Source organism: Lissotriton vulgaris, chromosome 6 (genome assembly GCF_964263255.1).
Source record: "Lissotriton vulgaris chromosome 6, aLisVul1.2, whole genome shotgun sequence".
In the NCBI taxonomy this organism is placed as follows: domain Eukaryota; kingdom Metazoa; phylum Chordata; class Amphibia; order Caudata; family Salamandridae; genus Lissotriton; species Lissotriton vulgaris.
In genome coordinates this window covers 1,705,436,653-1,705,450,863 of record NC_141694.1, presented here as the reverse complement: position 1 = coordinate 1,705,450,863, position 14,211 = coordinate 1,705,436,653, and the positions used below count along the sequence as shown (strand labels likewise).

At 50.5% G+C, this 14,211-nt stretch overlaps 1 protein-coding gene across 1 annotated transcript in view; it reads right to left on the bottom strand.

The window, feature by feature from the left end:
• TGFB2 (transforming growth factor beta 2) overlaps positions 1-6,540 on the bottom strand; it is a 408,754-nt gene extending 402,214 nt beyond the window's left edge. The window contains exon 1 of the mRNA XM_086927910.1: positions 6,050-6,540. Coding sequence (XP_086784036.1) covers positions 6,050-6,392 — 343 coding nt within the window. The 5' untranslated portion in view covers positions 6,393-6,540. The remainder of the gene's footprint in view (positions 1-6,049) is intronic.
• Positions 6,541-14,211: the final 7,671 nt, after the last annotated feature.

The following is a 14,211-nucleotide window of genomic DNA, read 5'->3' as shown; positions in this document are numbered from 1 at the left end:
ACATTCCCAGGGAAAACGACACAACCCATCAGTGGTTTGTTTCAAAAGCTGACCAAGAACCATCTGCTTCTGAAACACCTAAACGTGTAATAATGTCAACAAACGTGAGCACGTCTTTCAGAGCACTGCCCTTTCTGCTGTCCTTTTATTATATGTTCTTGTTCCTGCATGCATGCTGTAGGTGAAACCGAAACTAAATAATAAATAAGGGCGCTCGGGTCCAAAGAGAACAAGCAACGTGTTGGTGGGTGAGGGGGCGGCGCCTTTAAGTAGGCTCACAAGCAGGGCACACCAGGGGGACACGCAGGGAGACGGCGTCTACCCACTATTTTTACAGGGTAGACGCCGTACCACCTGGTACGAAGTTGGGCCCCAGGGAAGTAAGATGAACTTGTACCCAAGACACATTCAGCAGGGCCTGCACTGTTGACTGCTTTCCCACTGAGCAACAACATGTAGGCGGTGGGAGCTGGGCCCAGGACAGAGGGCAGACTTAAAGGCCATCAGCTCACCTTTTGTGGGAGTGCAATCTTGCCTGATACCTACCGACAGCCTCCCATTTAGGTGACAGAGGAGGGAAAAACAAAGGCACACAGCTAGTTATCACTTAACAAGCATTTAAAAGACACTACGATTTGGAAGCAAGCCTTTGACTTTGCTCATTCCTCGTTTAATAGAGCACGCGCTGTAAGAATGTGAGCTGCATGAGTATGTAAACGAATTGTCATTTAAATGCCCTTTTAATGTGTATTCTTTCAATAGGTGTCCCTTCCCGTGATGTCACTTTCTATGATGTCACGCGCAGGGATGTCACTTGCAAACTGTCCAACGCAGTTAGTTAGACCGCCCACTTTTTTCAGGACTTTATGACCTGCCCACAACGGTATTTATTCTATATGGGGCCCGTCCTTTCTTTGCACGAGCTGAAGGGCGCTGTACAAAGTAGGGATGGGGTGGGGTATTGTAGGGACATCTAAAATGGTAAAACAACAAAATACTGGTCATTTTTCGAAGGCAATTTGCAACATTTTTTGGGGAACAGGATGGAAAATGAACTGATTCTTTCCAATCTTTTATGTGAAACAAGCAGGGACTGTTTGTTTTAGCGCTGTAAACCGAGCTCCAGACACACTGATATTAAGTGTCACTCCCTTGGAGAGAGCCGGCTGCTGCTGGCCTGGGTGCAAGGCAGGGCCCTACTCTGGCAGGAGATATCAAGCGAGGACTGAAGCCCTCGAGGCGCTTTCCGTCCAACCCTTACTCTCGCCCCAACCCCCTCCTGGCTGGGTGCATCAGGAAAGGGTGCACGGAAAGGACTTCCCTGCGTCCCTCAAGCTCGACCCCTCTCCAGGCAGTGGGCAGCAGAAGAGGAATCCCGGAGGCGCTTTCCCTCCCTCCAGCCCCCACTCTCGTCCCACCCATCTCCAGGCAGGGTGCAACAGCGGTACATCGGGAGGGGGGGGGGGGAGTTCCCTCCTGCGCTCACTCTTCTCCCCGCACATTAGGCCGCATGAGAGCAGCCCCAGAGGCGCCTAGCACCTGACAGGGGAGAGAGGCAGAGTAGTCTCAGAGGCGCTTTCCCTCAAGCACTCACTCTCGTCCTCGCCAAGGGTGGGAGGAACCCCCAGAGGCTCGTCCCTCCTGCGCCCACTTTCCGGTACTCCCTCCCCCTCCTGACAGGGGTGAGCAACAGAGCAGCCCCAGTGGTGACTTCCCTCCCGCCCTCAGTCTCGCCCCTGCACGTGAAGCAAGAGGAGAGGAACCCTAGGCGCTTTTCCTAAAGCTCTGACCCCCCCCCCCCCTCCCTCCCACCCTCTATTCTCACTCCACTCCGTCCCTCTCTATACTGAAGGGAGAAACAGAGAAGCTTCCCTCACTCTCGCCCCATCCCCTTCTGGCAGGAGCATCAGAAAAGAAACGCTTTCCCTCCAGCCCCAGCACCTCCCACCAGGGGGCAGCAGAGGAGCAGACTCGGACTGCCTCTGCGGCGCGCTCCCGTCAACCCTGACTCCGCAGCCTGTGCATCCGCAAGGGGCAGCAGAGCAGAAGCCCCAGACTGCCCCGACACTCGCCCCGCACCTCCCACAGCCACACAGCACGGGGCAGCTGAGGATCAGACCCGGACTGCCCCAGCAGCGCGCTCCCGTCAGCCCCGGACTGCCCCCGCGGCGCGCTCCCGTCAGCCCCCTCTCCCGCCCCCGCGCTCTGGGCCTCAGTCACCGCCTGAGGAAACTCTCGGTGCAATCCATGTGAAAACAAACACTTTGAGTGAGCTCGAGCCAGCTCTGGAGCCCGACGCTTCCCTTCCAATAACAAAATACAAACAATAATCATTCTATAGGAATTCAGTTCGCGTAGCAACGGAGTGGACTTCCGCCGCTGGGGCACTTAAAAGTAATGACCGAAATTAAACAGGGGGGGGGGGGGAGGAGGTTGGTGAAAAGCTAAGGAGTATCGAGAGGGGGCGGGGCTGATCAGTCACTGTGCGCGAGAGTGCGGAGAGTTATTAATTAAACTCTTGCGAGGTCCTCGTGAGAAGGGGAAGCCCTGGCGGAGACCACAGATGGTCTATTACAAGTGGTGCCCGTGTATCCAGTTGATGCCATATGTCCTATTTAGAAGAAAAAAATATTCTACGATGCAGCAACCTCCAGTCGGTTCCAGTTGGAGCTTGGAGTTGGTCACTGACGTCCATTGGTATTTTCAACACTTGCATTTGCATTACTGCACATGGGCTCATGCTGCACGTGAAGTGCAGGCGACATTTTTTTGCAATGGAAGTAGCGCTGCGCGACAGCCTACAATAAGAGGCGCTTTAGTTGCAGCGCCGGAATTCTGGAACTGCCTAAAACAGCACAATCGATTTTAATAATAAGAGCGTCGGCATCGGAAACGAAAACATCGGCCCTTAATAAATGAGGGGGGGAGGGGCATGAGCAGGACTGTCTGGATAGGGTACGTGGGTGAAGTCCTGGGCACTAGGAGAAAGACAAGTGTGTAACCCCTGACTGTAGAAAGTGGACGTGACAGCGGTGTATGCGGCCTGCACTTGGGGGGTTGAGGGCCACCGGCCCGGAGATGCACAGAGCACCTCAGGACCAGTTCCCCCGGGGCTGGGTGGAATGCAGCTTCTCGGTTTGGGCTGCAGAGGGTACTTTGAAACCAGCGCACCCGCGCTGTGTGGCATGAATCCCTGGGGTATGTATGCGCATCGCTGGGCAGTGTGGTGTCGGGCAGGGAGCGCATGAGGCCCCTGGACTCCAGGGGGGGAATCTTACTCGTAGGTTTGGCATTCAGGGGGGGGCATTGAAATCAGCGCATCCGGGTTGTGTGGCATGAATCCGAGGGGTATGCGTTCTCTGGGCAGGGGCGCTTCCAGTATGGTGGTATGGTGCCCCTGGAATGTAGCAGGTATGCTGTTCCTAGGTGTAGGATGCAGAGGACACTTCGAACCTGCGGGGCGTTTTCAGTATGGTGGTATGATACCCCTGGAGTCTAGGGGGCACCTTACTCGTAGATTTGGGCTGCAGAGGGCACATTGAAGCCAGCGTACTTCTGTTGTGTGACATGAATCCCAGGGGTATGCGTGTTTCTGCGCATGCGGTAGGGTGCTAAGGGGGCATGGGTGCTCTTTCGGTATGGTGGTGTGGTACCCTGGGAGTGTAGGGGGCATGCTGTTCCTAGGTGTGGGATGCAAAGGGCTCATTAAAACCAGCGCCGCCCGGGTTGTGTAGCATGACTTCTCGGGGTATGCCTATATCTGCGCATATCGGAGGGGTGGGGAGATTGGCACTGACTGAGCAATTCCAGTATGGTGGTATGGTGCCCCGGGAGTGTAGGGAGCCTCTTGCTCGTAGGCTTGAGATGCAGATGGGACATTGAAACCAGCGCACCAGGGTTGTCGTATGGGATGAATCCCAGAGGCAGGCCAATCTCTGCTAATAGGGGCGTGTGGGCACGGAGCGCTTTCAGTAAGTGGTGTGGTGCCCGGGAGTGTAGAGGGCATGCTGTTCCTAGGTGTGGGATGCAGCGGGCACTTTGAACCAGCACTCCCGTATTGTGTGCCATGAAACATAGGGGTACGTATGCGTATCATTGTCTGCAAAGGGAGCGCATGGGGCGCTTCCTGCAAGGTGCGCAGGGCGCGTAGGGGAATGTTTCTTGTAGGTGTGGGGTGCACAGGGGTCTGTAAACCAACGCTTCCGGACTATGTGGCATTGAACCCCGGGGTGCGTATGCGCATCTCTGGGCAGGGAGCGCACGGGGCGCATCTCTGGGCAGGGCGCGCACGGGGCACGTCCTGTCTTGTGCGCAGGACGCGTAGGGTAATGCTGCTTCTAGGATTCGGGGGCAGAGGAGTCTTTGAAACAGCGCTTCCGGACTGTGTGGCATGAAAACCCAGGGTACGTATGGGTATCTCTGGGCAGGAAGCGCACGGGACACTTCCTGTGTGGTGCGCCGTGCGCATACGGGAAAGCTGCTACCTGGTTAGGGATGCAGAGGGCACTTTGAACCGGCGCTCCGATATTGTGTGGCATGAATCCTACGTAAGATGAGCCCGGAGCGCTCCCAATTTTGTGCCCACGGGGTGCAGGGTCAAGGTGAGCCAAGGGTTGGGGTGCACATGCCACTTTCAAACCAGTGCACCCGTGGCCGAGGCAAGAAAGAACTACCAGGGGAAGCGATGCTGCCGCCAACTCTATGGTGGATGGGGGGGGGGGGGGGGTCCTGACACTGTGTGTGGAACTCGGGGGGCGCTTGACGCGGAGCCGAGAGGAGGAAAGCGCAGAAGGCGCAATGATACAGAGAGGAACGCGTCAGTGCTGACAACCTAACACATCACCGGCCGTAGAGGAGGTGGCGTGCTCCTGCCACTTATGGAAAGCAGGTGGCACATTAAAAAGGTAGAAGAGGCGCGCGGCTCAACGGGTCGTAGTGCAGAGGACTTGAAAGGCCGGCGCCTCGGCCGGAGAGGAAGCCTGTTGGAGGTGTTGTGCTGTCCCGAGGCGTGCACAGCAAGGGGCGTTTAAGAGTGGTGTCCCGGAGGGAGGGGGCGGGACATGCGGCTTCTTGGAATGAAGCGCAAGTGGCACTTGAGATGCGCGCGCCTGGCGTAGGGCCCGCTGCCGGAAACACAATGTGGCATCTGAAAACCACCGTGCAGGGAGCATGCTGCACTGTTGGACTGGATATAGGGTATGAGGTGTGCTTCGGGAAGTGTGCAGGTGAGGTGCATACGGTGACTGGGTCTGGGATGCAGACGTGTGCAGGTGAGGTGCGTAAGGGGTCTGCGATGCAGACGTGTGCAGGTGAGGTGCATACGGGGTCTGGGATGGAGACGTGTGCAGGTGAGGTGGATGCGGTGTCTCGGTGCGGGATGCAGGCTCACTCTAAGATAGCTGTCGTGTCCTTTTGGAATGAGAGGGGGTGTTTGGCATGAGTCGCTCGGATACAGGTGCGTCCCGTGGTGGTGGTTGCGGGACTGTGCACCATTATTGGTGAAGAAGAGAGAATGCTGCCCCTTGGTATGAGATGCGAGTGGTACTTTGAAATAGTTGAACCCTGTAGTGGGGAAATAAAGAGAACATGCTCACTTTGAGATAGGTGTCCTGTGACATACCATGATTTTCTACACACGGGACTCAGGGAAGCACCCCCACCCTCCACACACATACACACCCCACGTGGCACCGTAAAATGGGTGCACCCAGGCACAGACTCTGGCGTAGCCAGCGTGCCATGCGTCGTAGTGTACAAAAACAAATCCCCCTCCCTTCCCCTGACCACTGTTTGAACTATGAAATACATCAATAATCAGTGTTTGTGGGCCCCTCAGACCTCTGTGTCTCGGTGTCACTGCACCTGCTGCAGCACCAAAGGAAGCTGCGCGCCTGGGCACTGTGACTGTTCGAACCCCTGGGTACGGGGTCCAGAGGGGACTTAAGAGACAGGTCTCCCCTGGACTAGCGAGGCATGCTGTCACTGGGCGTGGGGGCGCACAGCATGTTTTGAGACAGGTGCCCGCCGGGACGCACGGGCTGCCACTTACTTTCAGGCGAGTAGGGCGGCATCATGTCAATCTTGTACACCTCCTTGGCGTAGTAGTCGTCTTCGGTGCGCTCCCTCTCGCAGGCCGCCCTCTGCTGGGCCTTCTCTTGCAGCAGGTCCCGGGTGCTGTTGTAGATGGCAATCACATCCCGGGGCACCTCCTCGGGCTGCGTGTACTCCTCCGGGGGGCTGCTGAGCCGCAGCTTGCTCAGAATCTGGCCGCGGATGGCTTCGATGCGCTTCTTCAGGAACTGGTCCATGTCCAGGGTGCTGCAGGTAGACAGGCTCAGCGCCACCGTGGCCACGTCCAGGGACAGGCACACCAGCAGCAGGCAGCTCTGCATGCTTCTCGACGCACACGAAAAGCAGGCACACTCAGGAAAAGAACAATAAATCCCACACAGGTACGAGCGCGCACGTGATGACACAATAATTAAGAGAGAAATAAAAAACTTGCGAGGCAGCGTGACGACTCCATTGAACAATATCCAAACTCAGTAAAAAAAAAAATATATATATCAAAAATGTGATTTATTATATCGGAGGAGGAAAAAAGTTCAGCTTACACCACGAATAAAATCGCGAATATGCCTTAAGAAAGAGTCCCTTTGCCAAAAAATCAAAGTTGTATTCGTTGGACCTAGGTGTGGAATTCCTTGGTGCACAGTGGAACAAAACCAGAAGCCGGGGTGTGGAGTTGGTGGTGGCCAGCGCTCGTATGAAGATGCGCCTCCAAGAAGTGCCGGAGCTCTCAGCAAGATGAGCCCTCCCGAGCAGAAGGGCAGTCCGCAGGCACTGGAGCAGAGGCGGCTACACGTGTGTGCATGGGAAGGGGGGCGATGCTGGTGCTGGACGGCCGGGGCGGGCGGGCGGGGGAGGAGGAGGTCTGCCCACAGCGTGGGATCAGCTGCAGCCACCCCCTGTGTCCAGCAGGCGGCAGCCGCGCTCCCTCCTCCCTGCCCACATGCACCGCAGCCCGGCCGGCGGCGGCAGTCCTCTCTCTCCCTGCGCCTCTCCGCTTCCCCCCGGGCGGCTCTCTGCAGCTCACAGCCGCCCCGGAGCTCCCCCGCAGCCTGCTCTCTTGCCGAGCTCCCCTGGACTCCTTCCCTGCCCCACCGTTTGAGCCGCCCGAGGCTGGAGCGGTTCAGTGTAAAGTGCCCTCAGCTGTTTGCTCGGCTCTTGGTTCACGTGGGTCTGAACATTCCTCCGGAGAGCAGCCTCGCCTCTCACCTCACACTCTTCAATCCTTTTCCGTCTCTCTCTCTTTCGAATCCACACTGCCTCTCTCCCACTCATTCTCTTTCTTCTGTTTTACACCTCGTTTTCTCTTTTTCTCTTCCTCAATAGTTTTTTCTTTTCATCTCCCCACGTTCTCACCCCTCAACATCTTCCCCTGTTCTCTCTCGCGCCATTCCCAGGGCTATCTTTTTTCTATAATCCTCCTTCTTTCGACTTCCTTTCCTCTGTCCCTTAGTCATGCCCTTTATCTTCTCCATCCTACTTTCCATATTTTCTCTCAGGTGATTATTCTAAATTTCAATGTCTTCCCATGCTTACTCCCCCCTTCTTTTCCTTCATCCCTGGCTCCCAACCTATTCCTCTCCTTTTTTTCCATCTGCCCTCTCTGTGTCTGTCTACCTGTACATTAAGTCCCATGACACCTGTGATAACATCCTGGCTCTGTGGACACTTTCAGGGCAGAGGGAGATTTATCCCTCGAAATATACCTCACCAATGAAATGACCTCATTATACTGGAAGTCATAGCTCAGAGCCGCACTGAAGTCAAGGGGCAACGCAGCACTGTGCAACATGCACAGAAGATAGACCATGCATAACTAGTAGAAATTAATGTAAGATAAAAGTCAAAAGACAACAAAATAAACAAAGGAGCTTAAGACCAGATGGAATTCGAGAATCATCATCCATCTACTGGCGGAAAAAAGAATATCCACCTAGAAAGAGGCTTGAGGGAGTTAAGGTACTAGAATCGATAAACAGCTGCGTTGCTTTGCTAAGCACTGAGCAGGACTGCTCCATGTCTTAGGCCCAGACGAGGCGATGCTAAGATAAGACAGTGCACGTGGTGCCAGCACTGGGCCCTTCAGAGGCTGGGTGCAGTTCCAGATAGATCTCCGGGCATCGATTCCATCTGAGGTATGTGAGAGCTATGGAGATCTCAGACTCGTGCTAGGCCGGCTTTTGGCATGGGCGAGCTGGTCCCAGGCCCAGGGCGCCAGTCTTCAGAGGGGCGAAAAGAACTGTCTGAGGTCCTGCAAACAGTAAAGCTCCTCTACCTTGGCTGCAGTGGTTTCGTTTAAAGGGTTTCCAATCGGTTTTAACATGCTGCGGGTGCTGTTTTTAGAACCCTTTCAGGCTCTTACCTTGCCCTCCCATCTACCTCTCATGCCCTGCCACCACACACAACACCCCTCCCTTCCAAACAACTTGGAAGCCGGCTGACATAGCTAAGTTGATTCAAGTGAGCTGGGGGAGGTGCATTGACGTGTGTTCAGAGGCAAGTCCCTGCTTTGATGCAGCCAGCCAGGGACTGGCCTGTGAAATGGAACTGCTGCCTTATTTATTTCTCCAGCAGTAGAAGGGTGACACATTTATTTTTGCCCAGGGCGCTACTGGAGCAAAGACTGTGTTGTGACTTCAGAGTTAAACCTGCATCTTCATCAAACATACTTGGAGAGCTTTGTCATGTTCTTTCTGAGTGGCTCTGAAAACCATATGTCATCACTATTGTTAAATGCATTCACTACAGGCTGTATGATACATTTAATGGCGCCTTGGAAAAGTTCAGCAGCAGAGGATACACCAAAAGTCAATCACTTATAGCGAAACAGACGAATATGCATAAAAAAGGTTGTAATGTACCTGGATTTTTCTTTAAGTTCCAATTGGTGATATCCTTTATTTAAGTTGAGCTAAGAGAAGAACTTTGCACCATTCAATTGAGTCATTATATTAGCAATGTGTGGACCTGGATGTCTATCTCGCTTAATCACCTTGTTGGCCTGACGCATGTCAACGCATATGCATATAGCTCCTTCACTGTCTCTTTTAGGCACTACTACAATTGGAGGAACTCTTTGTCGATGATTTCGAAGAGGATTGACTTCGTTTGGTGTTGATGTGCCTCAGTTGGTGTGACCGGTTAGCCTTGTGAGAGCATGTCGAACGTCGCTGAGATAGCCTTTGGTTGGCCATTTTGTCTTCACGCTGTGACGCACCAACTTTTCACTTTGCCGTGCAAGTCGTCACAAAATGGTTTTGTGTATCACAGCTGATGCACACCTGTCCAATAGTGAGGCATTTGCCTACATGTGGAAATGACAGGCCACATCCGTAACATTTTCTTTTTCTGTTGAGATATCACTTTGTGTACCCCGGCCTTGTACTTTGGCTTACTTTTCATGTTCATGACTGACACACTTTTTGTGCCTCCGGCATCCATGTCAGTCATTTGATGATCAGCACGCTCTTCAGCATGAGCAATCTTGAGGACTTGTTCTAAGCTCAAAGTTTCCTTCATTATTCGTTGTCAAAAGGAATCTGAAGGACAATTATAGATAACTCTGAGGCCGGTATCTTCCTCATCATGAAACTAATTGAATTTACAGTGCTTCACCATATCATCCAGTCTCTCAACAAATTCATTAATGGTTTCACCTGGTCTGTGATATTCTTGACTGAATGTATTTTTCGTAATCTACATTTGGCACTGGATTAAACTTGACATTCGAGGCTGTTACATCACATCACCTTCTTCTGGTATCTTTTTTAAGACTTCTTTCAATCCTGGTGGCTGAGTGAGCTAAAGAAAGGTGATGGATTAAACCCAGATCAGTTGACTGGGGGTGAGTGTTTGATTTGCTCAAACGCTCCGTCCATTATCCCCTTTTGTATCGCTTCTTTCAATCCTTCACCAGCCATGTTCCTCAGATACTTTATAATCATTTCATCGTCTTTTTCATCTATTGCATCTATGAAATCTTCAAAAGGCTCTGTCCATGCTGTCCATCAATTGCTAATATTGTGGTTTTTTTGGCAGTATCAAATGTTGATGGTGGTTTTAAGAATACAGCAGACGTAAATGCATAGGTGGACAGTAATGGTCTTTCAGGTGCTTCTTGTGAAGTTTGTTCATGCAAAGCTTCTCTAGCGCCTTGTGTGACGTGCTGGCGTCAAGGTCAGCCTTAATACGTTTTGGAGCTTGGACTTCGCCCTGGCTCTCCACTGGAGTTCTTTATTTGATGGCAGTCTAGGAAATTGTTCTGATTCTCTACGTGGCAGCTTTGTTGATGGGTTGCTTCATTTGGGGACAGCTCTGCAAGCACAACCCCCTGACCCTCCTTCTGGGGCCGCTTCACAGCACATTGCTGCACAATGATTCATTAATGGTTTCGGTAAGCAGATAAACCTTACATACTACTTGTCCATGAAAGCAGATAAAGTTATGATATTTGTTCAGCTTTGTGCTTATATGTTTCTTCACAAACACCTGGTAAATCTCTATTTCATAGCACATCAATTTCAGTTTAATCTGTACTGAACTATCGCTGTGAGCTGCTTTTGTAACCTGGTTGCATTCGCCCTTAGTGTTCTTACTCTGTAAAGTGTAGGGCATTACTTTTCCTAATGGCGCAGTACCTTTTATTGGTGGTCATTTGATTCAGTTCCTGACCAGTGACATGTAGACTTTCACAGTCACTTTATCTTAAAGCCTTTTACATTGGCCGTCATTGCACTGAAGCTTCACCAGTGCCAGCGTTGGTTCTGCACTTTGACTGTGGCACAAGTGGCACACAAGTAGTAGTTTGCTGGACCACAGCAAACTCTCTGGAAGAGTACTTTCAGTGTACAAACTTTGTATCCTCTGTCTCATTGACAGTTGTAGCATCCTACCAGCCTAGGTACTCGCCAAGAACTACGCCACACCCGGAGAGTCTTTATTCCACTGCATGTAAGTCGAGACTCAGAATTGTAAGACTGCCTTCGGCTCATCCCTCCAATGTTTATGTCACAGGCCTATGGTGTACAATGGGAACCAAAAGAGTTACAGTGTTCTTTCTTTACAAGACACTATAATAACCAATCCAATTGTCAGTTGTGGTGCACTGGGAGAGTGGAAGGGAGTAGGAATTAAAGCGAGGGAATAGGACTCAGAGTAATGCCTTTTGTGGTAAGTAATAGAAGTACTACCCTTGCATCCTTCCCGTGCTTGAATTCATTACAGATTAGAGTTATCAAGCAAATCACATGGACAACTGATAATGGAAAAGAACCAAAATTCCTGGCTTTATTGAACAGAATATAAAAAATCCCCTATTCTGTCTTAGAAGAGAGCATTCTGTAAACAAAGACATTATTTATGCAGGAGACTTCTGAAAGCCCATACTCTTTCGTAAAGGTAGAAGAGTCACACTATCTGTCTGCCCTAAAAATCCCAGCTTTTGAAGATCTTTGCAGTTCTGCTAAAGTGGAAGACCTATGTTGACCTGTCTTGTACCCCTTCAGGTGAGACCTGATCTTCAACCTCATAGGCCCTTGCAATTAAGGACCTGATCCACCTGCTTAAAGTAGAAAAGGGTAGGTTTCTTCCTTTTATTCGCAGGACTTAAATTCACAAAGATTTAGTCTTTTGAAAAGGTGTAAATAAACGAGAAGATCCATCCTATCATCTAAAGAATGCAAACTTCTTTCCTCATCAGAGGAAGGTGAAGGAAACAACTCAGGGAGAATAAATTCTTGCTGTTTGTTAAAGGAGAAATTGATCTTCGGAATAAAAGAAGGAACCAAAACCACCCTATCCTGAAAAATTATACAGAAGTGGAATTTGTACAAGGCACCTAACTTACCCAATGGTCTTTCTGACGTGATCGCTACAAGTAAAAAAGTCATATAGGTCAGGGATTGAACATCAGCAGGATCTAAAGTTTTTTTTGGGTGGGTAGATACAAATATTTAATATGATCAAAACAAATCAATTCACTTGGTGATGACAGTTCTACACATTATTGTTTGTGCTCTGTATACTTTTTTTTTCATTTCAAAATGCTTTATTGATTTTCCAAGAACAATCAAAGAGTCAGTAACAGGGTTACATGAGGTATGTAAGGCAAGTTAATACAGTTCCGCTCGTACATTGGCTGTATGGTGCCTAGTCGGGTAATGAGTCTCAACCCCGTATACTGGAGGGAAAGAGGCCCCTAGAAAAAGAGAAAAGGAAAGAAGAACAGAGCAGGGGAGAAAAAGGAACTTTAGTTGATGCCCCCAACACTAGATTCAAATCCCAAGAAGGAAGGACCTCAACAAATAAATGCACATATTCACCAAGGCCTTTAATAGACTAGGAACTAGACCTCCATCATCTGTCAGATTTACCCAGGATTTCTGAAAGGCTGGATAGCTACCCACAAAACCCTAAGGGTAGCGACTGTCAATCCTAGCCTCAACCCCTCCTGCAAAAATTCCATAATCAGCATCAAACTAACAGAGGTAAAATCCAAATCCCTTCTGTCACACCATAATGAAAAAAACTTCCAATGTTTATTACATGATTGCCAAGTTGACAGCATTTGAGAAGCTAGTTGAGTACCCACTAGGCTCTCCAGAACACCCTGATGCCTCAGCCCTCTCCACTCAACATCCAAGATATTAGGCATAGCTTTATTAAGGTTCCTTGACTGAGGAATCAAAACTCAAGAGGAGAAGGAACAATCAGCAGGATCCATTCTTGTGACACCCTCATAGCAATCAATAAAGGAAACCAATCGGCCCTCGGCCTGCAAGAAGTAATCAACACTACCCGAGCCTGCTCCCTCCTCACCCTCAATAGAAATTATCTGAGAAGGGGAACTTGAGAGAAGGTATACAACAGGCCTCTTGGTCACTGACATGAAACAGCAGCTATTACCCCAGCTGGAGTGTCCCTGTGCCTTGAACAAAATAGCTGCACATTGCTTAATCAAACACAACCAACACTGGGACCCTCCCAATGTTGAATAAACAGATCAAACACCTGCAGGTGAATAGAAAAGTTCAGAGATAACAGAATTTGCCTGCTGAAAACATCTGCTGTCAGATTGGACGCGCCCTGAATATGAATAGCTGTTAAAGAAATGAGGCAGTCCTGCACCCAAGAGAACATTATTTGAGCAATCCTGTTGAGCGCCTTTGATCTGTTAGCCCCCTGTTTGTTTATATAAGCTTTTGCCAAGATATTGCCTGTCTGAATGAACACTGCCTTCCCTTTGATCTGAGACTTGAAAAACCAAAGAGCTAAAAAAAGCTGCCTCAAGCGATGATCTCTTGGCCTCTGCTAGAGACAAGAAGCCCTCCACCTGATGAGGGTTCATCCATGCACCCCTTCTGGATAGGTTGGCATCTATTGTGATTATCCTTTGGACAAGGGGTTCCAGAGAAACCCCAATCTCCATATTGGGAGAGATCATCCACCACAATAGCTTGTCTTCATTTGCTAAGATAAAGAAATTCTGAGTTAGAGATCCTGAGAACATGTATCCCAATTCTCCAGAATCCAAGACGCCAACTTGTGTAGGTGGAACGGTGCCCAGGGAACAAACAAACTTGTTGAAGCCCGATCCACCTCGACCTTCAGCCACAATGCGGTCACCTCTCAATGTTTCAATATTTAACCCCTCCCATGCTGATGACGAGCCCAGCTGGCCATCAGCCACGGTGCTCGTGTGCTGATGACGAGCTGAGCTCGTCATGGCCGTTAGAACGCTCACACGCGGGGATAATTCCCCTGTTGTGCTGAGCGCTCTAAGGAAACAGGTGTGGTTGTGACAAGCTCAGCTTGTCATTATCACACGAGCACTGTGCTGCATGACGAGCTGAGCTCGTCATGAGCACCGGGGCGCTGTGCATGCCCCCCGCCCCCCAGCACAGCGGGGGAATAACCCCCGCAGTTAAAGGGTTAATAAATATGGTTGCTTCTCAGCTGGCAACTGCTCTCAATAAATCTATCAGCCCTGGTGTATACTCTGAATTGTGGAAAGGAGCAGTTGTTAAGCCTCTCCTAAAAAAAACTAACCTGGATCCTACCAATCTGAAGAACTACAGGCCCATCTCTCTTCTGTCTACACCATCTAAAATCTTGGGGAAGTACCTCATTTCTCAACTGGTGTCT